This window comes from Schistocerca americana, chromosome X (assembly GCF_021461395.2).
Source record: "Schistocerca americana isolate TAMUIC-IGC-003095 chromosome X, iqSchAmer2.1, whole genome shotgun sequence".
In the NCBI taxonomy this organism is placed as follows: Eukaryota; Metazoa; Arthropoda; class Insecta; order Orthoptera; family Acrididae; genus Schistocerca; species Schistocerca americana.
In genome coordinates, this window is record NC_060130.1 from 194,701,570 (window position 1) to 194,724,043 (window position 22,474).

At 39.1% G+C, this 22,474-nt stretch overlaps 1 protein-coding gene across 1 annotated transcript; it reads left to right on the forward strand.

The window, feature by feature from the left end:
• Positions 1-13,870: 13,870 nt before the first annotated feature.
• Positions 13,871-15,043, forward strand: LOC124555908 (craniofacial development protein 2-like). Its single transcript, XM_047129965.1, has one exon. The coding sequence runs from the start codon at positions 13,871-13,873 to the stop codon at positions 15,041-15,043; it is 1,173 nt and encodes a 390-aa protein (XP_046985921.1).
• The last annotated feature ends 7,431 nt before the right edge of the window (positions 15,044-22,474 follow it).

Below are 22,474 nucleotides of genomic sequence, written 5' to 3' on the forward strand. Positions count from 1 at the left end.
TCTCAACAGAGTATTTGTTAAACAAACATGCCGTAAAAATGTCAATTTTCTCTGGTCCTCTTCCCTAACAGTTAGTTGAAAATGGAGCTATTTATACTTTTTAACACTACTGGTGAATGGGGTTGTTCATATTAATAGTTGGGTCTTTTGCAGCTCTGTTTATTTTATAATCAGTTTCATCATACCAATAATAAACACCCACAGCCACTGCACATACCAAATGTATAACAGTGTCATGTGTAGCCTGCAACATCAAATGTTGCCTAAAGAAATAGTTGTTTTATGTTATGGACTAAAATCTACATCCAAGTTTTATTTCAGTTTCAACACCATGTCTAAATGCCATAATAAACATGTTTAAAATACTCTAATGCTAACTATGAATGAGCACTTTTTAAAAAACAAAAATTATGACATTGTAGCCTCGTTGCCTGGGAGGCCCCATCCAGGAAAGTTCAGCCCCGGGTTGCAAGTCTTATTTCAGGTGACGCAACGCTGGGTGGCTTGCATGTCAGTGGTGGTGGTGGTGGTGGTGGTGGTGGTGACACAACACGGCCGGAAATCGAACCTGGGCCCACTGCATGGCAGGCAAACACATTGCCACTCAGCTAAGCAGGTTGACTACTAATAACAAATCAACATACATACACTGCAGACCACCATATAGTGCACAGCAGAGGGTACTTTGTGCCACTATTAATCACTTCCTCTCCTGTTTGACTTGCAAATGGAGCAATGAAGAAATGAATATCTAAAAGCCTCCATACAGGCCCTAATTTCTTACATCTTATCTTCATGATCCTTATGTGAAATGCATGTTGGTAGCAGTAGATTCATTATGTAGTCAGCCTCAAATGTTGGTTCTCTAAATTTCAGGAATAATGCCTTGCAGAAAGAGCATTATCTTTCCTCAAGGGATTCTCATTTAAGTTCATAAAGCATCTTCATAACACTTGCGTGCTGATGGTGCCATGTACCCCTCATTCACCTAAAGGGATCAGCAACCCCTCAGACACTGAACCATCATGGGCTTGCATAGGTACAAGGTATTGCCTCACTGCATTGAACTGATCACATAAAGGATGACAGACAGCAGGACGAGCACCACCAGAGGTCCTCCACGTCAGGGACCTATTTCCTCAACTGGGTTGTGTGCAGAACTGGATTGGCATGAATTCCTCCATGTCCCATCTATACACTACAGTGCAAGCCAATACGATTTGACGGTTCACCACACCATGGTTCTGGGCCAATTCACACACAACCTCTAAGCAGCTAATCAGTCAGGGCCTGATCAGAAGCCACCACAGCAGCACTTATAACTTTCCAGTGATATCCTGAGACATACCTGTCAACCAGCTATGTTGAGCACTCAACCTCTGTCATTAGGGACTATCTGTGGCATGGGCTTCATGCCCCACAATGTTTATTCACTGAGTGTTCCAGGTGTGTGCCTGTTAGTGTCAGAGAAGTTATATTGTATTTTATTGAGAAGAGTTTTCCTTTGTTATTAAATCTCTCTATTGTGGTTGTAATAGACCTTTGTTCTTGTTTAGCTGTATCTTACTATTTCTTATCAAGCATCTACCCATGGGACAAATTGCAGATTGAATCTATTGGTAACATATCCAGCTGCCCACTCTGAACTGCTTAATGTCTTCCTTTAATCCAACCTGATGGGGATGCCAAATACTTGAATGAATGAATAGCACTAGCATTCTATACACCATCTCCTTTATGGATGAGCTGCACTTTACCAAAATTCTTCAACTAAAATGAAGTCTACCATTCACCTTCCCTACTGCCATTCTGAGGTATTCATTCCACTTCATATCTACATCTACATCCAATCATTTCACTTATTTCATACTGCACAACCACAGAAAAAAAACCTATACAAAGGGTAGAAACTGGCACATCCACATTATGATTACAAAAGTGGCCTCCTGCTGCTGCTCATTTGATACAGAAGTCTTATGATAACACAGCTATAAAACATTCTCATAAAAATAGGAGTATGCCATGCTGAAACTTTTGCTTCCACTGATAGAAATACATTGCACAGAAGCTCGCTAAAAAGTGTATAATCAACTGTTTGAAATATTTCTCAATAATAGTTGCAAAGAGGATCCAAGTTTGTACCATTTATCCATCTTATTTGCTAAGTGAATAACAATTTCTGATAATTAGACAAAGTTAATTAGCAACAGTTAGAAAAAGTACCCTTTTAAGAAAGTGTCATTTGCAGCCTGTCTAAGTTTTCTGATTTATCATGGTATAGTTCTCTAACTGGATTCTTTCATGTCATGGTATAGTCCTCTAAATATATGTTTACATTAAGAATATCCCTCCTAACAAATCTTTCTTACTACTATATTGAAAGTCATTACTGAATTGAATCTTTACAATAGGAAATGTTCCCATAAATCACAGCTATTAACTACAGGCAGTGTAGATAACTGTTATGAGCCTGTAACAAGAGGACTGAGTTGAGAGCAAAAAGTTTCACTTCTTAATCAATACTGGTTATTTGATACTGATATAGGATAATTGCAGATTAGAAACTGACATTTGTTTTATGTGGGTGACATGAGCTGCGTACAATTTAATAAAGTATTGAGGAAGATTAGCTCAACATCCTTCTGGTAATGACAAATCAACCATGTCCTCCTCAACAGTAATATCTCATCATTCACCATAACTGATTTAGGAAAAATAAAAAACATGTGTTTGAAACCTGGGAAAAATAGGCAACTTTACCTCCACAAAAAATTAAGACCTGCCATGCAAGTGCATGAGGTCGGGCTTGCTGATCACAGCTTACTGTAATTGGGATAGTGCTGTAGGTTAACATCAACAGTGATCTGATAAACAATTAACCATTATGATAAAATTCTCTTGACCTCACAATAACATCAAATGGTGTAAAATCATCAAGCCCTTGGGCGAAGTACTCCTCTGCCATTGTCAAGTGGTGACTATCTTTTGGTTGCTGCCATCATACTTATACAGCAGTGCTTCCTTCTTTGATGTCACTGGTGTTTGCTCCACTGCCATATAGTGTAATACTTTCATTGCACACCCACAGCACCCACTTCAATTTTCTGATGGTAGGGTCCCAAGGCTTGCTTAACTATAGGCCATCAACTTCATTGAGAGTGTTGTTACAAATTTTTATCTCTATTGCTTTTTTAATTATGATATCCTAGAAACAACACATCTGTGTAATAACTGATGTCTTTTTGAATGAAATGTGATGTCTGTTTTCCAGAGCATGCTCTGCTACCATGGATCCCTCAGGGTAACAAAAGTGAAAGTATCTTGTGTTCTACTCAGCACTGTTCATTAGTATGCACAGTCTGTCCAACATAAAAATATCCACACCCACACAGTATTTTATGTACTTCTGGCATTCAAACACCTATACCATCTTTCAAAGGACTGATGAGTTGTGAAGCTTTTGTTGGAGCCCTGATGACTGAATCTATTTCATGCCTCTTTAGGAAATGGCTGATCTTTCCCATTATTGAGCCATAGAATGGAAAAAACACAAGCTTATATTTCTTCTCGGGGCCCTTCTGCTTCTATGTTTCTGGGAAGACGGCTTTTGAAATCTGGCGATTGTTGTAGCTGTTTTCCTTGAATACTTTCTGTAAGTGACTCAGTTCCTTTGGCAACCTTCCAGTGTATGAGAGAGCTTTCTATTGATGCACCAAGGTCCTCAGAACAAAACATTTCTGTGACAGATTGTGATAGCTGTTAGCTTGCAGATCCCGATGTGTGTGGGTGGATTTCCAGTAAACACTGTGACTGAGACACACATTGCCTTACAGCAGATGAGGACATCAAGGAACAGCAAGGCACTATAGGTCTCCACCTCAATTGTGAACATTATTTTATCATGGATATTGTTGATGTGATCCAAGAATTACCCCAGTTTTTTCACATCAATGAGACCAGATGATGAATGTGTCATTGATGTAATGATAAAAGCAATCAGACTTTGCAGGAGGCATGTCCAGCATGATGTTCTCCATAAACAAGTTGGGTATAACTAGAGCTAATGGACTTTCCAATGTGAGGCCGTCCATCTGATTTTGTATGATGGAGAATATAGAATGTTTTAATCAGACAAATGCTTTTCACTGGATGTGGCTCCTGCAAAGCCTAGTTGCTTTTATCATTACATTGACAATACATTCATCATCTGGTCTCATGAATGTAAAAAGCTTGGGGAATTCTTGGACCACATCAACAATATCCATGACACCATCAAATTCACAATGGAGGTAGAGACTGGTAGTGCCTTGCACTTCCTTGATGTCCTCATCTGCCATAAAGCAATTTGTGTGTCAGCCACAGTGTTTACTGGAAACCCACCCACACATACTGCAGACTGCAGATACCTGCACATTAACAGCTATCACTATCTGTCACAAAAATATTCTGTTCTGAGGATCTTAGTGCATTGTGTGGAAGGTGTCTCAGATGCTGAAAACCTGCTGAAGGAACTGAGCCACATACAGAAAGTATTCAAGGAAAACAGATACACTAGTTACCAGATTTCACAAACCACCTTCCTGAAAACACAGGAGCAGAAGGACCCTGAATAAAACTCAATGAAGCTTATGTTTTTTTCCGTTCTGTGGTTCATTAATCAGAAATTTTAGCCACTTCTTAAAGGGGTATGAAACAGATTCAGTCTACAGGCCTCCAACAAAAATTTGACAACTCACGAGACCTGTAAAAGTGATGTAGGCCTCAGAATGCCAGGAGTATATGAAATACTGTGTGAGCATTGACAGTTTTCTGTCAGACAGAACACGAGAGATGCTTTCCCCTGTCATGTCATAAGAAATCAGTGATAGTAGAGCGTGCTCTAGAATATTCACATTATACTGCATTCAAAGAGACATCATTTATTACATGGACTAGTTGCTTCTGGGATAGCATAATTAAAGAAGTGATAGATAAAAGTTTGTGAAAACACCCTCAGCAAAGGTGGTAGCCTACCGTTGAGCAAGGATTGTAACACAGCCATCAGAAAGCTGAAGCAGGTGCAGCAGGGGCGCAATGCAAACATTACCCTTTATGGTGCTGGAGTGAGCACCAGTGATGTCATGTAAGGCAGTGCAGCAGTAAAGGATGTTAGCAGCAACCAAAAGACAGTCACTACTTGACAGTTGCCAAGGAGTACTTGACTGAAAGCTTGTGAGTTTTAAACCACTTGCTGCAGCTGGAAGTTCAAGAGAGTTTTAGTGGTACATATCACTGCAAAACCATGCATTAATATAAATCCTCCATAATATTTTAAATGACTCCACATCATACTTAATCAACATGGAATGAGGTTCAGAAATGTTATATTTATGTATGGCCAACTTCACTGATTTGTACATCACTAAAACTAACCAACTTACAGCTAAGATCTTCCCAATTTCATATTCAAAAAAGATAAAAGGAGCACTAACAACTAGCCTCATGTTAGCACTTTGCCGTCCACACATCTCATACAAATTTATACACTTGGTGCCGGCAGCACTAATTCAGATTACTTGGCTTGTCACTGGCCACTTGTCACCTTTCCATAGATGACAAGCTTCTAAAACATTGACTTTTCTGAGCTTTAATTTTCCAGAAATCCTCTATCTTGCCATGTCATTCCACAAACTAAAATTTTCTTTTTAAGTAACTTCTTTGCAAGTTCTACACTGTTATAATAATCAGCCATGCAGAAGTGGTGCCACTTTCCCTCAGTAGGCGTCAATAGTTCCATCACTGTTTTTGCTAAAGGCTGTCCAGCACCGGAATATATCTCAAATGAAGAAATGTATCCTGTACTCAAATCACACAGCATCCGAATGAGTATGCTGTATTTCATAATTTTTGATGGATTATAAACTTTAAAATTTTACTGTCCACCCAGTGGTGTCATTCCTTCATCAGTTGAGATGTTCTGACTTGGATTAAACATTTCTTCAAACTTTTTGGAAAAATAATCTATTACGAATTGCACTTTGACTAGCCGGTCGGCATTATCCAGTTTACTGTTGCTGTTGGAAAAATGTAAAAATGATAATATTTGTCTGAATCGGTTGCAGGACATCGTTTTGCAAAATATCAGTGTGTCTATCAATGGATTTGTTGACCAATAATAATCAATCCTTGCTGTATTTATAATTCTCATAAGTATAGCAGCCCAAACCAATTTGTATGCTTGGGTCCCATAACGTTGACAAATTTGGCATTTTTTAAATCCAGTTTCCTTCTCTTGCAATTTTGACTATAGTACTTGTTGGATACGTTGCTCATATATATTGAAATAGATCGTTCCCGACATCTAATTCTACGATATCCTCAATGCTCTGTGTATTTTTGGGAAATATGTTTGGACCCGAGGATCTTTAAAATTTATTATTGGTCCTTGGTAAATCAAAGTCTGACCCCTGTGCACTGTCTTCTTCATCTGATTCAGCCGAATCAGTTGGAAACCGTAGCCTTCACTGAATTCTTCTTGGACGTATTTTACTATCTTCCTACGATTCTGCTTCACTTTAATTTTTTTGATATTCTATGTCTTCTTCCTAATCAGCCAAGTCATTCAAAATGTCAGACAAGACGTCTGCACCTTCATTGTAAATAATCCTATTTTCTCTTTCATCTGCCATGATGAAAGGGTGCAAGTACTTATAAAAACAAAAAACTTATTGATGTGTGTAACTTATTGTTACCTAAACAAAACACCAACAGAATGCAAAAGATACTGAAGTGCTGGCGCTGGCCCCTGCATCATACTATGCTCATGACACCACTGTGGTGTCACCGACCACTGAGCGATACTATGCAGACGACACCACTGTGGCGTCGCCGGCCATTGACCGCTATTTTGTGCACGACACCACTGTTGTATCACCAGACAACGTAGTGTTAATATTTCTGAATTATGAGAAGGAATTTGTTCTGTCCTGTGATGCAAATAGCTAGCCAGGAGGCTGTACTATAAGCAAAGATGTGAATGGGAAAGAGCATCTTGCAGCCTACGCATCAAAACAGTTAAATGAAGCTGCAAAATTACTTGAGTGTGGAAAAGGAAATGTTGAGTTTGATGTGTGGTATCATGTACTTCAGGCGCTATATTTATGCTAGGAAATTGAAAGTCTTAAATGATCACACAGTGTCAAAATGGCTATTAAGCTTGAAGGAGGCTCCAAGCAGGTGGACTTGGTGGGAATTGAAATTAAACAAATTTGACTGGAGGAGATTTATAAGTCAGGCAGAAAGCACATAAAATGCAGACGGATTAAGCAGAAAGTTTGGTGTCATATGGACACTTGGCTGTAACCATACAGAATGATAGAAGCTGCTAACTGCTGATGCTGACTTCAAGCTATTCAAAACATAGCCACAATCTGCCATGCACAATGGAATGCTAGGTAGGGCACTGAAGCTTGAGCCATTAATCATGATGTCTGCTGCATTATGGGAAGAAGTATTGAAAGAAGTTCACAACCACGTTCTAACTGGGCACAGAGGTCAAAGAACAATAGATTGTAAGGTTGCTCAACAATATTGGTGAAGAGTGTGAAGACAGGATGTTGAAAAGTATGTGAGAAATTGTGTGCTAGGTGCATAGTGTGCTTCATCAGCAAGTACCACTGGTAAAGGGACACCCTCCTCTAACATTACCTTTATTCAACAGAAGTTATCGATAGCAAAAAAAAAACTTCCTACCTTATAAACAGGTTAATATTATCTCATCGGTTTAACTAAAAGAATTTCATATGATTTTGTGAATGATGTATTATACTTCACTCTAAAATGTATAAAAAGACATTATTTTATTACAATTGATATGTATTAACTGTATATTTACAGTTAAAATTAATTTTCTTTTGGAAATATTTGAAATCACAAAATAAAATCACGAAATATCTGGCTCACTTAAAATTCCTATTATTAATTGCACAATCTGATAATATTTATTAAATATATTTCTGGTCTCATTTATAAAATAATTATATAGCTTTGTGAAAATTCTTCTTTTGTCAAGAAAGTTTGTAAACCCTGTTTTGTAAACTCTTTGGACTGTTGTTAGTACCACAGAATGAAGTAATAGTGGGCACAACTCTGATGGAATTGGACATGTTTTTAATTTTGGCAATAAAAATAAAATTTTTGGTTTTATGGAAGTGTAAATTGTAAAGACAGTGTGATATAGAGAAATGTGATACAATAAAAAAAGTACAAAAACAGAAATTACACAACAGACTCACTTAACAGTTATCATGTCATATGAAAACCTACAAAGTCAAAAAATGGAAGCCTCCAGAATCAACCCCAAGATGTGACAAACTGGAGCCAATGATGATAAAAGAAGGTAAGTAAAAAAGTTTATTTGTCAATCTTACTCCTCTCAAAGCTTATGAAACAAGTCAATTATTTAGAAGAGTGAAAATCAACTGTTGATGTGAGGGAGGGTAATTTTACAATTGGTGGCGTGATCAATTGACTGATAATGAAGTTTTGTCTGTTAGAGAAGGGACAGTGATTTGTGCCATTTGCAGTTTATATTGAATTTCCCATCACTCAGAGAAAGAAGACCGAGAGCTGCACAGCCAAGTTATAACAACAGTGATGAGATATTTCCCATAATGATGGACCGGATCAATTGAAAGAGGACTTTACAACTACAATGAGGGACATCAAAAAGGAAAGCTAAGTACAAAGTATTTGTGAAATTAATTTGTTTGTGTACTTGTGTGATTGTTAACAAAATGAATAGAGATGAGGGCAGGTGTGACGTAGAAGTGAAAGCTGTGGGACCCAGTCAGGACATGTATGAGCCAAGTGAAAATGTAGTCAGCAAAGAAACAATAAAAACTAATATTTTGCAGTTAATTTGAGCAAAGCTAGAGGAAATGAAGACAGATAATAACAGTAAATTTAGTGCATTAATGAGCAGTCAACTGAAATAAGCACGGACAATGATAGAAAATTTACTTCACTACAAGGACAATTAAATGACCTAAAAGTTGAAAACAATAGTAAAATGGATAAGGTACAATACCAAACAGACCAACTTAGTAATCACGTTTCAGAGCTAAAAAATGGGTTGTCCGAGGGATTAAGAAGTGTGAACAAAAAAGTTGATGTCTTAGAAAATATATTTATTGTTTTGGAAAATGAGTTAGTTGCCGAGTCTGCAAGACAGATGAAGAATGTTAATGACATCAGAGTTGAACAGAAGGTCATAGCAGAAAAAATGGAACAGAACTTTAGTAGTTTAAATCAAAGAATTTTAAATGTTGAAAACAATATGCAAACTAATGTAAATGTTTTAGATCAAAAAATTTCAGCAGTTCAGGAAAACTGTATTTACAAAAATCTGCATTCAAACAATAGTGTTGCATGGTGCAACATTCCAATCAAAATTTTTTCTGTAAGACAATTCACATCCAGTAGATCTTCTGCACCACTGTAAAGAGAGTTGTGTGTCAGGCATGAGTGACAGTCAAAAAATTAAATTTGTTAAAAGATGTCTTGAAGGCGAAGCTCTGTCTTGGGTAAATCTAAATTTAAGTCAGTGGGAAACATCTCAAAGTTTCAAAAAAAGTTTTTTAAATAAATTATAGTCAGAAGCTGAACAGGGGAGAATTAAAAGTGAACTTTTGAATAGTCCTAATTATAGGAATTGGGCAATACCCTGAAAGAGTTTTGTAACAATCAACTTCAGAAATTTATGCACCTTGATAAACCATTTGATGAAATGGCAATGACTGATGCACTCGAAAGGAGATTACCAAAAAGGTTGCAGTGGGATTTAGTGCACAGACCTGATGATTGCCTTGAACAATTTTTACAATATGTTGACAGGCTGGATAGGGCAGTAGAAAGAAGCAAGTACCATAATAATCGAAATGAGAGATATTACAACGGTAATAACTACAGAAACAGACATAATGGTAGCTTCTATCAGGATCAAAATGTTAATAGAGACAGAAATTTTTAACATCAGCAGGATAGGAATAATGGGGATAACCTAGGGCAATTTAATAGAAAAAACAATCGTAGATGTAACTACTCGGGAAACAGCAATCCGCCTCAATGAAGGTCCATAGTTTTGGGGCATGGAAACACAAAAAGCATGGGACCTTCAATTTACACTTTTAATTTATCACTTATGTTTTGATAAAAAGTTTTGAGATACTATATTTAATTATAGTGTTGTCAGTACCAATTACAAACCAGAATGTGACACTAATGGGAGTTTTGATGCAGTATGTACTAAGGATTTCTTCTTTTGGTCAGAAAACAGAGTTATTGATGTATACCAGTCAGGTGATGACTCCACTGGATCTGAACTAGATAGTATTTTTTATGTAGATGCGAATGAGAGCCGTGAAATGACTGAAGTTGGTATGTCTGAGACTGGTAGCTTATTCAGAATGAATGTATGATCATCAATCATAATCAACAATCATACTCATCAATCATACTCATCAATCATACTCATCAATCATACTCATGAATCATACTCATCAATCATACTCATCAATCATAATCATCAATCATAATCATCATCAGGGATTATGATTATGATGATTATCGTGTAGTTGTGGAGTTTAAGAATAATGAAGTTTCAGAGTTATTTGTGAATAAAGGTAAGGTGATGTATGTGTTGATGTAAGTGAGAGTCTTGGAATACCAGTCCAGTCAAAGCAGTTTTTCATTAATGTCACACAGAGTAATGAGTTATCTGTAAGCCAAGAGAAAAAGGTCAAAACCTTTTTAAGTTTGTTTTGGACGAGACTGATGGTAACATAGATAAATGCACATTCTGGAATAAGTTAGCTGTAGTTAGTCAAAATTTATATCCAAATTGGTGGAATGAAGTCAAAGAAGATCTGAGCAGGAAGTGTAATTTTGACAGTAATATATTTTTTGTGTTCCTTCTGTAATAAGTGAGGTCAGTTGCACTATGGAATCCATTCCTTGTCTTTAATCTATACCTGACAAAATGAATAACCAAAGTGATTATATGATATCAGTAAAGTTGATTAAACCCTGTAAAAACAGTGTGGATGTAGCATTTGACAAAATTGAAAGTGATATTTTACATGAAATGTCTATTATCAGAGATGATGATTCAGGTTTTGGATGTCCATACATTAACATTAAGATTGATCAGTGGGAAGGGAACTGTTTGTTTGAGACAGGTACCAATTTGTGGTATATCTGAACTGTTTAGAGACAAGATCCAGCATAATAAGAGTTTTGTGGAAATGTCCATTGCACGTGTAAAGATAGGAGGAACTAGTGGTAAGTAAAGCAAGTATGTAAAATGTTAAAGTACTGTTAACTTGTAGTATAGAGGACAAGACCTATGACCATGGATGCTTAATTATCTAGAAGAAAATACACACTACGTTTGCAGATTCATAGGACTACATAATTGTGGTGTGTTTATCAAGGATGTAGTATGTAAGATAATGTCATTCCTAGAGTTTTGTCTTATCTATAGGCTGTTCAAATTTATGATGCACTATATAATGATGTTTTGTAATAGATTTGTGCTTTAGAATATGATACATATATGCTATGAGACTACATGAGTAGATCCTTTTGCAATTTTGAAATGGGATAATATACATAATTTGTACTGTAAAAAATATGAATAGTATGTTAGTATATCTGTGTGTATCACCTTGTTAGTTTATTCTTTCCATTGCAGTTAACTCCGTTTATCAAAGTTTCATATGTGAACCATTTTTAAATCTCATCTCACATAAGTAACTGCTTTTGGAAACTTAATAGGGAGAGCATACTCCGTGTGATGTAAAGAAGGTATTGAACAGCATAATTAGTACATAAAACAATGTTTCAGGATTTGGTTGAATGCTAGACTGAAAGTTTGAGAACTCTAGGGAGGAAACTGAAAGCTGTGGGTAGATTCACTCCCACACTGCTGTATGGCTGTACCTGGCTGGACCAGTCAACTTACAAGAAATCATAGGTGCTGGGTAATGTACTCAAGCACCTGCCAACTACATCAGTGTTGTGACTGAGATTTGTAAATTGTTAACCAAGACTACCAAAGACAGTGTTATTTCACATAAATGTAAGTTTTTTTTTTAAGTAGGGGGATTAAATTCCCAATACATTATGTAACTTTGAATCAGTATGTATATTTTTTTTTTTATCAGTTGTAAATGAGTCTTCTAGACCTTTATGTATGTAGGTTAGTTTGTATGTCTTCCATACTATTTGCTAGAATGGTCAATATAACAAGATGTATACATGTCTACTTCCATACACTGATTTTTGTCCTCAAGCTACTTTATTATGTCATCATTTAAAGCTATTTATGACTCTCCCTCCTTTCATGAATCAACATATCCTCAAATACTCTGGTTTATGTAGCTGATTGATTTTGTACTATATTCCTACTCATAATTGAGTATATTCCTCTGGTCTGTACCCATCGTCGTATTTTTAGAGTCGGTTCACTCATCACACACTTAGGCTCTGAATTTTTTCTCGTCTCTTTTTAAGGCTTTGAAGGTGTGATTTTATGGATGTGTACTTACAATTTGTAATTATAGTCTCTGTACTTATTTCCATAGTGTAGTGTTATAAGGTTTTGACTTTGTATTATTTGTCTTTTAACAGTATGCTCCACAGATCTGAAAAGCTGAATGCCATGCCCTGACATATGTATAGATTATGACTTGTATAGCAGATATTTTTCTGTTTTCTGTAATATGTTATGTACCAGATACTTCTATACATCAGTATTCAACCTTTTGGCATCATTTTGTACACCGATTGTCAAACTTTATAGTCTGTCACAAAATATTGTAAACAAACAGTTTCAAAATTTTGTGAAGGGGATACTGTAAAGGGACACCATCCTCTAACATTACCTTTATTCAACAGAAGTTATAGATACAAAAAATACTTTCTACCTTTTGAACAGGTTAATATTGTCTCAGCTATTTAACTGAAAGAATTTCATATGATGTTGTATATGATGTATTATATTTCAGGTCCACAGGGGGCTCCCGTCTTGGGAGTATGTGGGTGGCAACCACACGGGCCCTTAGCTAAGCCTGGCATTACTTCCACTTACTTGTGTCAGGCTTCTCCTGTTTACTTTCCTATCCGGCCCCCCTCGGCCAACTCTTGGTTTCTTCGACCCCAACGGTATTAGGTTTCCGAGGCCCAAGGGTGTCTTTCACTTTCCTCTCTAGTATCTATTATCTACCCTCCAACCCAACGGCGAAGCGAGCGGAAGAAGAATCTTATATCCCAGGTTCTCAAAGATCGTGGAGGCGGAAGAGGTCATGCCAGATGAACTGGCTGTAAAGGCGCCGCTCAGCCATCATAGAGCTCGCGGCAGTTCGTTGCAGTTCTGCTACCTGAAGTCACATGTCACATACATATGTGCCGTGATGAATTGTTCCAGAATTATAGTGTGTGGGTCACTTCCTCGCAAGCTGTAATCCACCTTAAAGAAATTCACGCAAATGGCAATTTCTCCTGTCATTTTCTCTAAAGACCAATGGCGATGGGATAAGGACGATGGTAGCAGGCTCCGAGTGAGGCTGGAAGCTACTAGTCTGGACCTGCACACTGGCGGCAGGTGTGTGATGGTCGCCTTCCTGAGAACCCGTGTGACTACTCGGGAATCCGGTCCTGCATCTGCGACTGGGCAGGCCTATTTAGGATGACCGCTGCCCACCCTGAATGGGGAAGGCCCTAGAAAATGTGGGCTAAACATCGGAAGTCACACTTGAACCGGGCTGGGAATCCGCACCCAGTAGGTCACTCCTTATACTGCAGACGTAAATAAAAGAAGAATGAAATGATTATGACAATAGGGACATGGAATGTCAGGACCCTCCTGGACGCGAACAATTACAGACCAGAGAGAAGAACCGCTCTTATCACCCAAGAACTAGCCCGTCTAGATATAGACATAGCTGCCTTGAGTGAGACAAGACTCTCAGGTGAGGGACACATTAGTGAGGTACGTTCAGGGTACACCATCTTCTGGAAGGGAAAGGATGCAGGAGAACCACGCATCCATGGTGCAGGATTTGCCGTAAAAACGAAAATAGTGAAAGATCTTCGACTTACACCTGTCTCAATTAATGAAAGACTGATGACTCTTAGAGTACCCATTGGTTCAGACAGATTCATCACCTTCGTCTCTGCATATGCTCCTACTTTAGACAGTGATGAAGACACAAAGAATCAGTTCTACCACCAACTGAACAGTACTCTCTCTAAAATACCCATTCAAGATAAATTAATTTTACTTGGTGATTTCAATGTCAGAGTGGGAAGGGACAACCGTTTTTGGAGAGATGTCATGGGTAAACAAGGGGTGGGAAACTGCAATGCAAATGGGTTGCTACTTCTTGGTCTATGTGCTGAGCACGAGCTTTTCATCTCCAATACCCAATTCCGTTTGCGTAACCGTTATAAGACCACATGGATGCACCCACGCTCCAAACATTGGCATCTTATAGACTACGTTATTACGCGACAGCGTGACAAGAAAGACATTCTCATCACAAAAGCAGCACTAAACATCGATGAGTGCTGGACGGACCATAGACTTTTAGTCAGCCATTTGAGAGTACCAAAGTATCGCAGGCCACGATCCCACTTTTCAAACCCACCACGCAGAAAATTCAACATAAGCAACCTGAACAACAAAAATGTTCGCTCACACTTCCAAGACATACTGTCCGAACAACTTAACAAAGCTCCAGCAACCACAGATGACGTCGAACAAGAATGGACCACATTAAAGAACATCATCAAAGAAACTGCTGAGAATGTTGTTGGTTGTAGTGCACGGAAAAGAAGTGACTGGTTTGATGACAACCACGGAGAAATCCAAGCCATCATCAATGCAAAGCGGGATGCTTACCTATCCCTTGCTCAAGATCCATCCTGCGCAGAAAAGAAAGCACACTTTCTAGACCTCAAGCAGAAATGTCAAAGTGAAATACGAGTAATCAAGAACAAATAGTGGCAACAGAAAGCCACAGAACTCCAAAATCTTTCTGATGCAAGGAACCTGCGTGGCTTTTACGCTGGTATTAAAGAGCTGTATGGACCTATCTGCTCATCATCAGGAGCACTTAAAGCTGCTGACAACTCCACCATTCTTACTGAAAGTCAGGACATCTTAAATCGTTGGAAAGAGCACTTCAGCTCACTGTTAAACAGCTCTTCTACTGCCGCTGGAGATTTTCTCAAAAATGTCCCACAGCACCCTCCAAAACCCTGGCTGGCTGATCCTCCAACTTTTCAAGAATTTTGCAAGGCACTCAAGAGTGTGAAACCTGGGAAGGCTCCTGGACCTGACAGCATCCCGATGGAGCTTATTGAGGGTGGCGGCTTGCCTCTAAAAACTAGACTCTTCTCACTTATTATATTAATGTGGGAAACCCGCAAGGTACCAGCTGACTTGAAGAACTCCACAATTGTCACCATCTTCAAAAAGGGCGACAGAAGCGTCTGTGGTAACTACCGGGGAATATCTCTACTCTCTGTCACTGGAAAAATTTTTGCAAGAATCCTTTTAAATCGCCTCCAGACACTTTCAGAGACTATACTACCTGAGTCTCAATACGGGTTTCGACCTTCAAGAGGGACAATTGACATGATCTTCTGTGCACGACAACTACAGGAGAAGTGCAGAGAACAGCAAAAGCCTTTACTACTTGTTTTCTACAATCTAGAAAAGGCCTTTGATACAGTTCCCAGAGAAGCCATGTGGATGGTCTTAAAACGCTTCGGCTGCCCTGAACATTTTGTTGATCTGATTGAAGCTCTCCACGTTGATATGACTGGACAGGTCCTCTGCCAGAATGAAATGACTGGTGAATTCCCAATAACAAGTGGGCTTAAACAAGGATGCATTCTTGCACCTACATTATTTGCATTGTATCTGGCAGCTATGCTTTACGAGACAACCGTAAACAATGCAGGAATAGAACTAAAGTACAGGTTTGATGGAGGATTATTCAACCAGTCCAGACTCCATTCAAAAAGGTTCACCAGTACCACTCGTGTGACAGAGCTGCAGTATGCTGATGACAATGCCTCTCCAGCTCATTCACCTGCAGAGTTGCAGCTGTCAGTTGATTCCTTCAGCAGGGCGTACAAATGATTTGGTCTCTCCATCAATATTTCAAAGACAAAGGTGATGGTGCCGCCAACTCCTGGCTCCTCTGTTCCTGACTTCAGCATATCCATCTATGATACACTCCTGGAACAAGTGGACCATTTCCTCTACCTGGGAAGCATACTGTCATCCAACTGCTCATCTGGAAAAGATGTGGAGAATAGAGTACGTGCTGCACATGTAGCATTTGGTCGTCTTACAATGCGTGTCTTCCTGAATAAAGACCTAACACTGTACACCAAACTGATGGTGTACAAAGCTGTAGTCATTTCCACCCTGCTATATGGTTGCGAAACCTGGACGTTGTATCGCTGCGATCTGAAGAAACTAGAACGCTTCAACCAACAGAAGCTAAGATATATCATGAACCTGAAATGGGATGACTTCATATCCAACACGGCTGTTCTAGAGAAAGCAAAAATGCATAGCATGGAAGCTCTTATCATTGGGCATCAACTCAGATGGGTCGGACATGTCCAGCGGATGGAAAATGACAGACTTCCACGCCAAATGCTGTACAGCAAAGTGAGCACAGGTAAAAGGCCACGAGGTGCCCCTCTCAAACGTTATAAGGATCAGTACAAGAAAAATCTGAAAAACTTGAACATCGATCCGAGTAACTGGTCCACAATAGCAGAAGACCGAAGTCGCTGGCGCTCAGTTACCTCAAATGCTCTTCAAAACTTTGAGCTGGAACGTCGAAGAATGGAGAATGACAAACGCCAGAGACGTAAACTCCTCCAGGCTCAGCCACGTCTTCCACCTTCCATCAGCTGTAATGTCTGTGGCCGCCTGTTCCACGCTAGGATTGGATTGCTAAGCCATCAACGACACTTCCATGCCTGAACCGTGACAAAGGAAATCTCAGGAGAGAAATGAAAACTCGGATACGAGTATCAGCCGACGACGATGATTATATTTCAGACTAAAATGCACAAGGAGAAATTATTTTATTACTTTATCACAATCTATATGTATTGACACTCTATGTACAGTTACAATTACTTTTCTTTTAGAAATATTTTAAATTACAAAATATCTGGCATACTTAAAATTCCTATTGTTAATTGCACAATCTGATAATATTTATTTCTGGTCTCATCTATAAAATGATATAGCTTGGTGAAGATCCCTCTTTTGTCAAGAAAGTTTGTAAACTCTTTTTGTTTTCTAAAATCTCTTGAATATTTTTAGTACTGCAGAATGAAGTAGTAGTGGGTATGGATCTGATGGAATTGAATGAGATTTTAATTTTGGCAATAACAATGCAATTCTTGGCTTTATGGAAATGGAAATTGTAAAGACAGTGTGATATCAAAAAAGCACAAAAATAGAAATTACACAGCAGACTTACTTAATAGTTAGCATGTAATTTGAAACCTACAGAGTCAAAAAAATTTAAGCTTCAAGAATCAACCCCTAGATGTGACAAACTAGAGCCAACAATAAGGAAAGAAGATATGTAAAAAAGTTTATTCGTAAATCTTACTTCTCTCAAAGCCGGTCAATTATTTACAAGAGTGAAAATCAACTGGTGATGCAAGGGAGGGTAAGATTACACAATTCAATGATTACCAGGATCACCCAGGCCATTTTAGATGGTTGGAATGAACAGTTTAGGGTCCATTGAGCCAAAAATGATGGGAAACCACTCCTTTTTGACTATCATAGACCACTTTTTGTGTTACCTTGCAAAGATTACAAATCAGCTAGCAATTACAGTAGCACAAGCAATTGTGAATAACTGGTTACTGAAGTTTGGCATCCCCAACATGATAATCACTGAACAGGGCACCATCATTATGTCAGAGATAATGAAACAGCCATTACATCCATCACACATCTGGAAACAAAGAACCAGTCCTTGCACCTGCAGTCTAAAGAGAGGACTGAACACATTCACCAAACCATAGATAAGGTGCTGAGCTATTACTTCAACAGTCACCATAATGACTAGGATGTTTAATTACCCTGTGTAATGGCTGTGTATAATTGAAAGGCGCACATTAGTGTTGGGTTGTAACCATATAAGGTGACACATGGAAGAAAGATGCCATAACTTTTTGAGGTATTAAACCTATGATAGGGAAAAAATGGGAAACATATGGAATTATCGCAAAGCATTAAAAGATATAAGAAAGCAAATGCAAAAGGCAAGCAATAAGGCATTCGATTGGCAAGAGAAAATGGGACAGTATAAAGTTAAACTGCCAGAGTACAGAGCCAAGTGAAGGGTAATGTTAACTGGCCCCTATAACCAAAGAGTAAACTGAAGAAATTTATTACGCAATATTATGGGCCATATCAAGCTGTGGAAATGACATCACTAGTAAACATTCCATTGCAGTTTCTGACACACAAACCATTGCTCAGGTGGAGCACAGTTAATCTTTTAAAGGCGCTTCAGATACTACTACAATTGCCAGCACCACTACTTGGAAAGAAGATAGATGGCAAGAGTAAAGGGGAGTAAAGAATCAAACTCGCATGCAGGCTGCACACAAGATACCATATGCTCTCAGGTCACGCACATAAGTGGTTTGTATGCATATTTCATGAATATTTTTTGTATGATTTATTGTATGGGAGATATGGAGTACATGATAAACTTCATGGTAGATTCTGTTGTGTTTGTATAGTTCTCTTATTTTTCTGTTAGTGTTTTCACTTTGATCTGTTTTCTAGTAATAGGCTTGGTATGAAGTGCAATACAGGAGTGGAACACATGTATATCAGCAAAACAGAATGAGTTATATCATGTCTGGTGTATAACAATGGACCATGGGCAGTGTTCTCATGTGGGGGACGTAGGGTGATGCAGATTCCATTTCCCCAGGTGGTGTTGCCACCAAAAATGGGCATGAGTGCAGTCTTTGCAAGGAATTTTGGTTACTTGCAATATTATTTTACTTTTGCATGAATTTTTCTTGGGATAGGGTGTTCATTTCTTGTGGTTTCATGTCAAGAAGAGTATGCTTGGATTATGGGAACCATTCCAAACTGTAGTATTTTTTGTGCACTTTTTATTGTTATTTGTACTGTTTATGTAGTGAGCTATGGGTTGTGTATTCAGTTTGAGGGTGTATCCAAAATTATGTTTGTTTGTTCTAAATAGTGGAAAGCTCTGGAGAAATACACACAACTAAGGACACACGAGGTGATGCTGATCTCCAAACAAGGGGGATGCTATGTGTTAATGTTAGTGGATGAGATTTGTCAATGGCAGAGAGGATGGGTTACAATATGCCTAACTCAGATGCTCCAGACTGACACAAAGGTGTGTGAGAGTAATTTTTGGTTGGTCAGTTGGTTGGTTGGTTGGTTGGTTGGGGTTGAAGGGACTAAACAGCAAGGTCATCAGTCCCTTGTTTCAAATGTGGTCCATTCAGACAGTCTGACATCTCAGAAAAGTCAGAACGATGAAAGGAAAAGGCTAAAAAATGTAAAAGTGCAGTCGTGCCGTCAACGGTAAAAACAAAATGAGGGAAGTCAGCAAGAGAGCAACTCCAAGGCTATGCTAGAAGCAGGAAATATCCCACCTCTGAATGCTTTTAAATAGCAGGTGGTCTTGCCTCTACTGCATCAACGACTAGAACGTAGACATGTGTACTGGAAAAGGAGACTAACTAATTCTAAAATGTGATAAAAACAGAGTAAAAGGGAAAGAAAAGAGGATCTTGGCCCTGCCCCAACACCAGAGTGAGGTTAAAAACCTTAAAACTGAGAATAAAAACCACTTTCACGGAGGAAACTGAGAACCAGTTCGACCATCTGGGACCTGTCAGCCAACATTAAAGGTAAAGTTTGGGGAAGTCTGTACTTAGTACGCAGAGCCAAAGGAAGGCAGCATTCCACCAAAATTCTGAGACCAAGGGATGGCAGGAAAAACACTGGTCAATAGCCAGAAGGCCACTCATTAAGTCCGTACATAACAAAACATGGTTGCGTTGGGACTGTTTAATAAAGGTAAGGGCCTGGGAAACTGCCATCAATTCTGCAGTAAACACCCCGCATGTAAGTGGGAGTAGATGATTTTCCATGTCAACAGAGAATGTGAAGGCATATCCCACATGATCAGCAGATTTAGAGCCATCAGTGTAAAAAACAATAGCATCCTGAAACTCCCATAAAATTTGGCGGAAAAAACAACGGAACACCATCGGGGGAGTGGAATCTTTCGGACCTCGAAGCAGCAGGTGGGTGATGTCCACGGTCTGGGAACAAGATAGAATAGGAAGGATGAGTGAGAGAGGAATGGACAGTGATTGCATAAGAAACCAAAAGCTGGGACTGCCGAACGGAAAGGGCTGAAGGGGGGGGGGGGGGGGGGGGGATCCCAACTTCCACCAGGAGTTTATCAACAGGGCTAATATGGATGGCACCAGTGGCCAAACTGATACCACAATGGTGGACCGGATCCAGGAGGTACAGTGTGGAAGGAGCAGCCGAACCATAAACTTGACAACCATAGTCAAAGTGAGACAGCACTAAAGCCTGATAAAGGCGGAGAAGGATGAAGCAGTCTGCACCCCAAGAGGTGTGGTCAAGGAAGCGAAGGACATTGAGTTCACGGAAACATCCTACCTTCAGGAGTCTGATATGGGGCAGCCAAGTGAGCTTGCTGTCGAAAAGAAGACCCAGGAAATGAAACTGTGGGACCACAGGCAATTGTTGTGCATCATGATAGAGCTCCAGATCAGTGTAGATTGTAGTACGGCGACAGAAGTGGACCACCCATGGTTTTAAATGAGAGAATTGAAACCCGTGTGAGGGGTCCATGCAGAGGCACGCCGTATAGCTCCCTGGAGCTGCCGCTCTGCAGAGGCCATCGAAGAGGAACTAACCCAAATGCAGAAATCATCCACATACAGAGCAGGGGGTGACCAAAGAACTGACAGAGGCCACAAGGCCATCAATAGCAATGAGGAAAAGTTCTACACTCAATACGGAACCCTGTGGGATGCCATTCTCCTGGGTCTGTGGAGAACAAAAAACGGTACCAACCCAAACCCTGAACGACTGATGGAACAGAAACTGGCAGATAAAAATCGAGAGTGGGCCTGGAAGACCCCACTGATGGCGTGTAAGTAAAATGTGATCGCGCCAAGCCGTGTCATAGGCCTTGCGAAAGTTGAAAAATACTGCAACCAAATGGGGTGCTGGGAAAAAGCCTGCAAAACTGTGGATTCCAAGTGAAGTAAATGATCAATCAGAGACCGCCCCTCTTGGAAACCACACTGGTAAGGGGACAATAGACCCCGAGATTCGAGGATCCAAGTGAGCCGACGGGCTACCATCCATTCAAGTAACTTGCAAACAACATTTGTCAGGCTAATTGGCCGGTAGCTTTCGACAAAGGGGGGTTCTTACCAGTCTTAAGGACAGGAACCATGATGCTATACCTCCACTGAGAAGGGAAGTCACCCTGGAGCCAAATACAGTTAAGGGGCTCCGGAAAGGCTCAAAATCATGAAAAGTTCAATTTTTACTTTTTTGCGTTTTCTGAATCTGTAGACTATTACCTTTTAATAGATATATAATTTATTCAATTCCGAAGACTACAACTATTTTTAAATTTTTTTTGAAATGTGTTTTACATGGGCGTGACCCACTGTAGCGCTGTTAAACTGCTGTCAAATGGTGTTATTATTAACGTCCGTGTTCATCAGGTACATTTTAGTGATGTGAGATAAAGTATGTGTTGTGGCTAATCTGTGATGGTTCAATATATATCGCTGGTGTGATTGTCGATTGTTTCATGTTTATTTAATCTGTCGTTATCTCGAAAATATTCGTAATTAATTCTGTTTCTTGAGTCTCTGTTTTGTTGAAGTATAATAATGAGTAAAAGTAAAGTTATTAGAAATCCTCTGAAGGCTTTTTAGAAAAGGAGAAATGTTGGAAAGCCAAAGGTATGTGTTATTAATGTAAACAATAAAGATGATAACCAAGTGAGTGAACCTAACCTCTCAAGTACACCTGCCCATAGCAGTCAAAGTGGGAAAGAAAATATTTCACAGAAGAAGCTTGGTTCAATGAGTGAAAACTATGAATGTTTTATGGGCGAATCGGATGTGAATGAAATATTTGATATGTTTGTTCTCAAACGAATTTTTTCAAACTGTGTAAGATGTATTCATTGCAGTGAAGCTGGTCTGGAACTCTTTATAATAAAGCATGTAGGACTTGCTAGTGAAATACAACTGAAATGTGATAAGTGTTCATACATGACCACCTTTTGGAACAGTGTTGCAGTAACTGCAACTGAAG

What these genes read in the sequence shown, in the direction of transcription:
- LOC124555908 (XM_047129965.1), top strand. Translation starts at nt 13,871, where the DNA reads ATGACAATAGGGACATGGAATGTCAGGACCCTCCTGGACGCGAACAAT.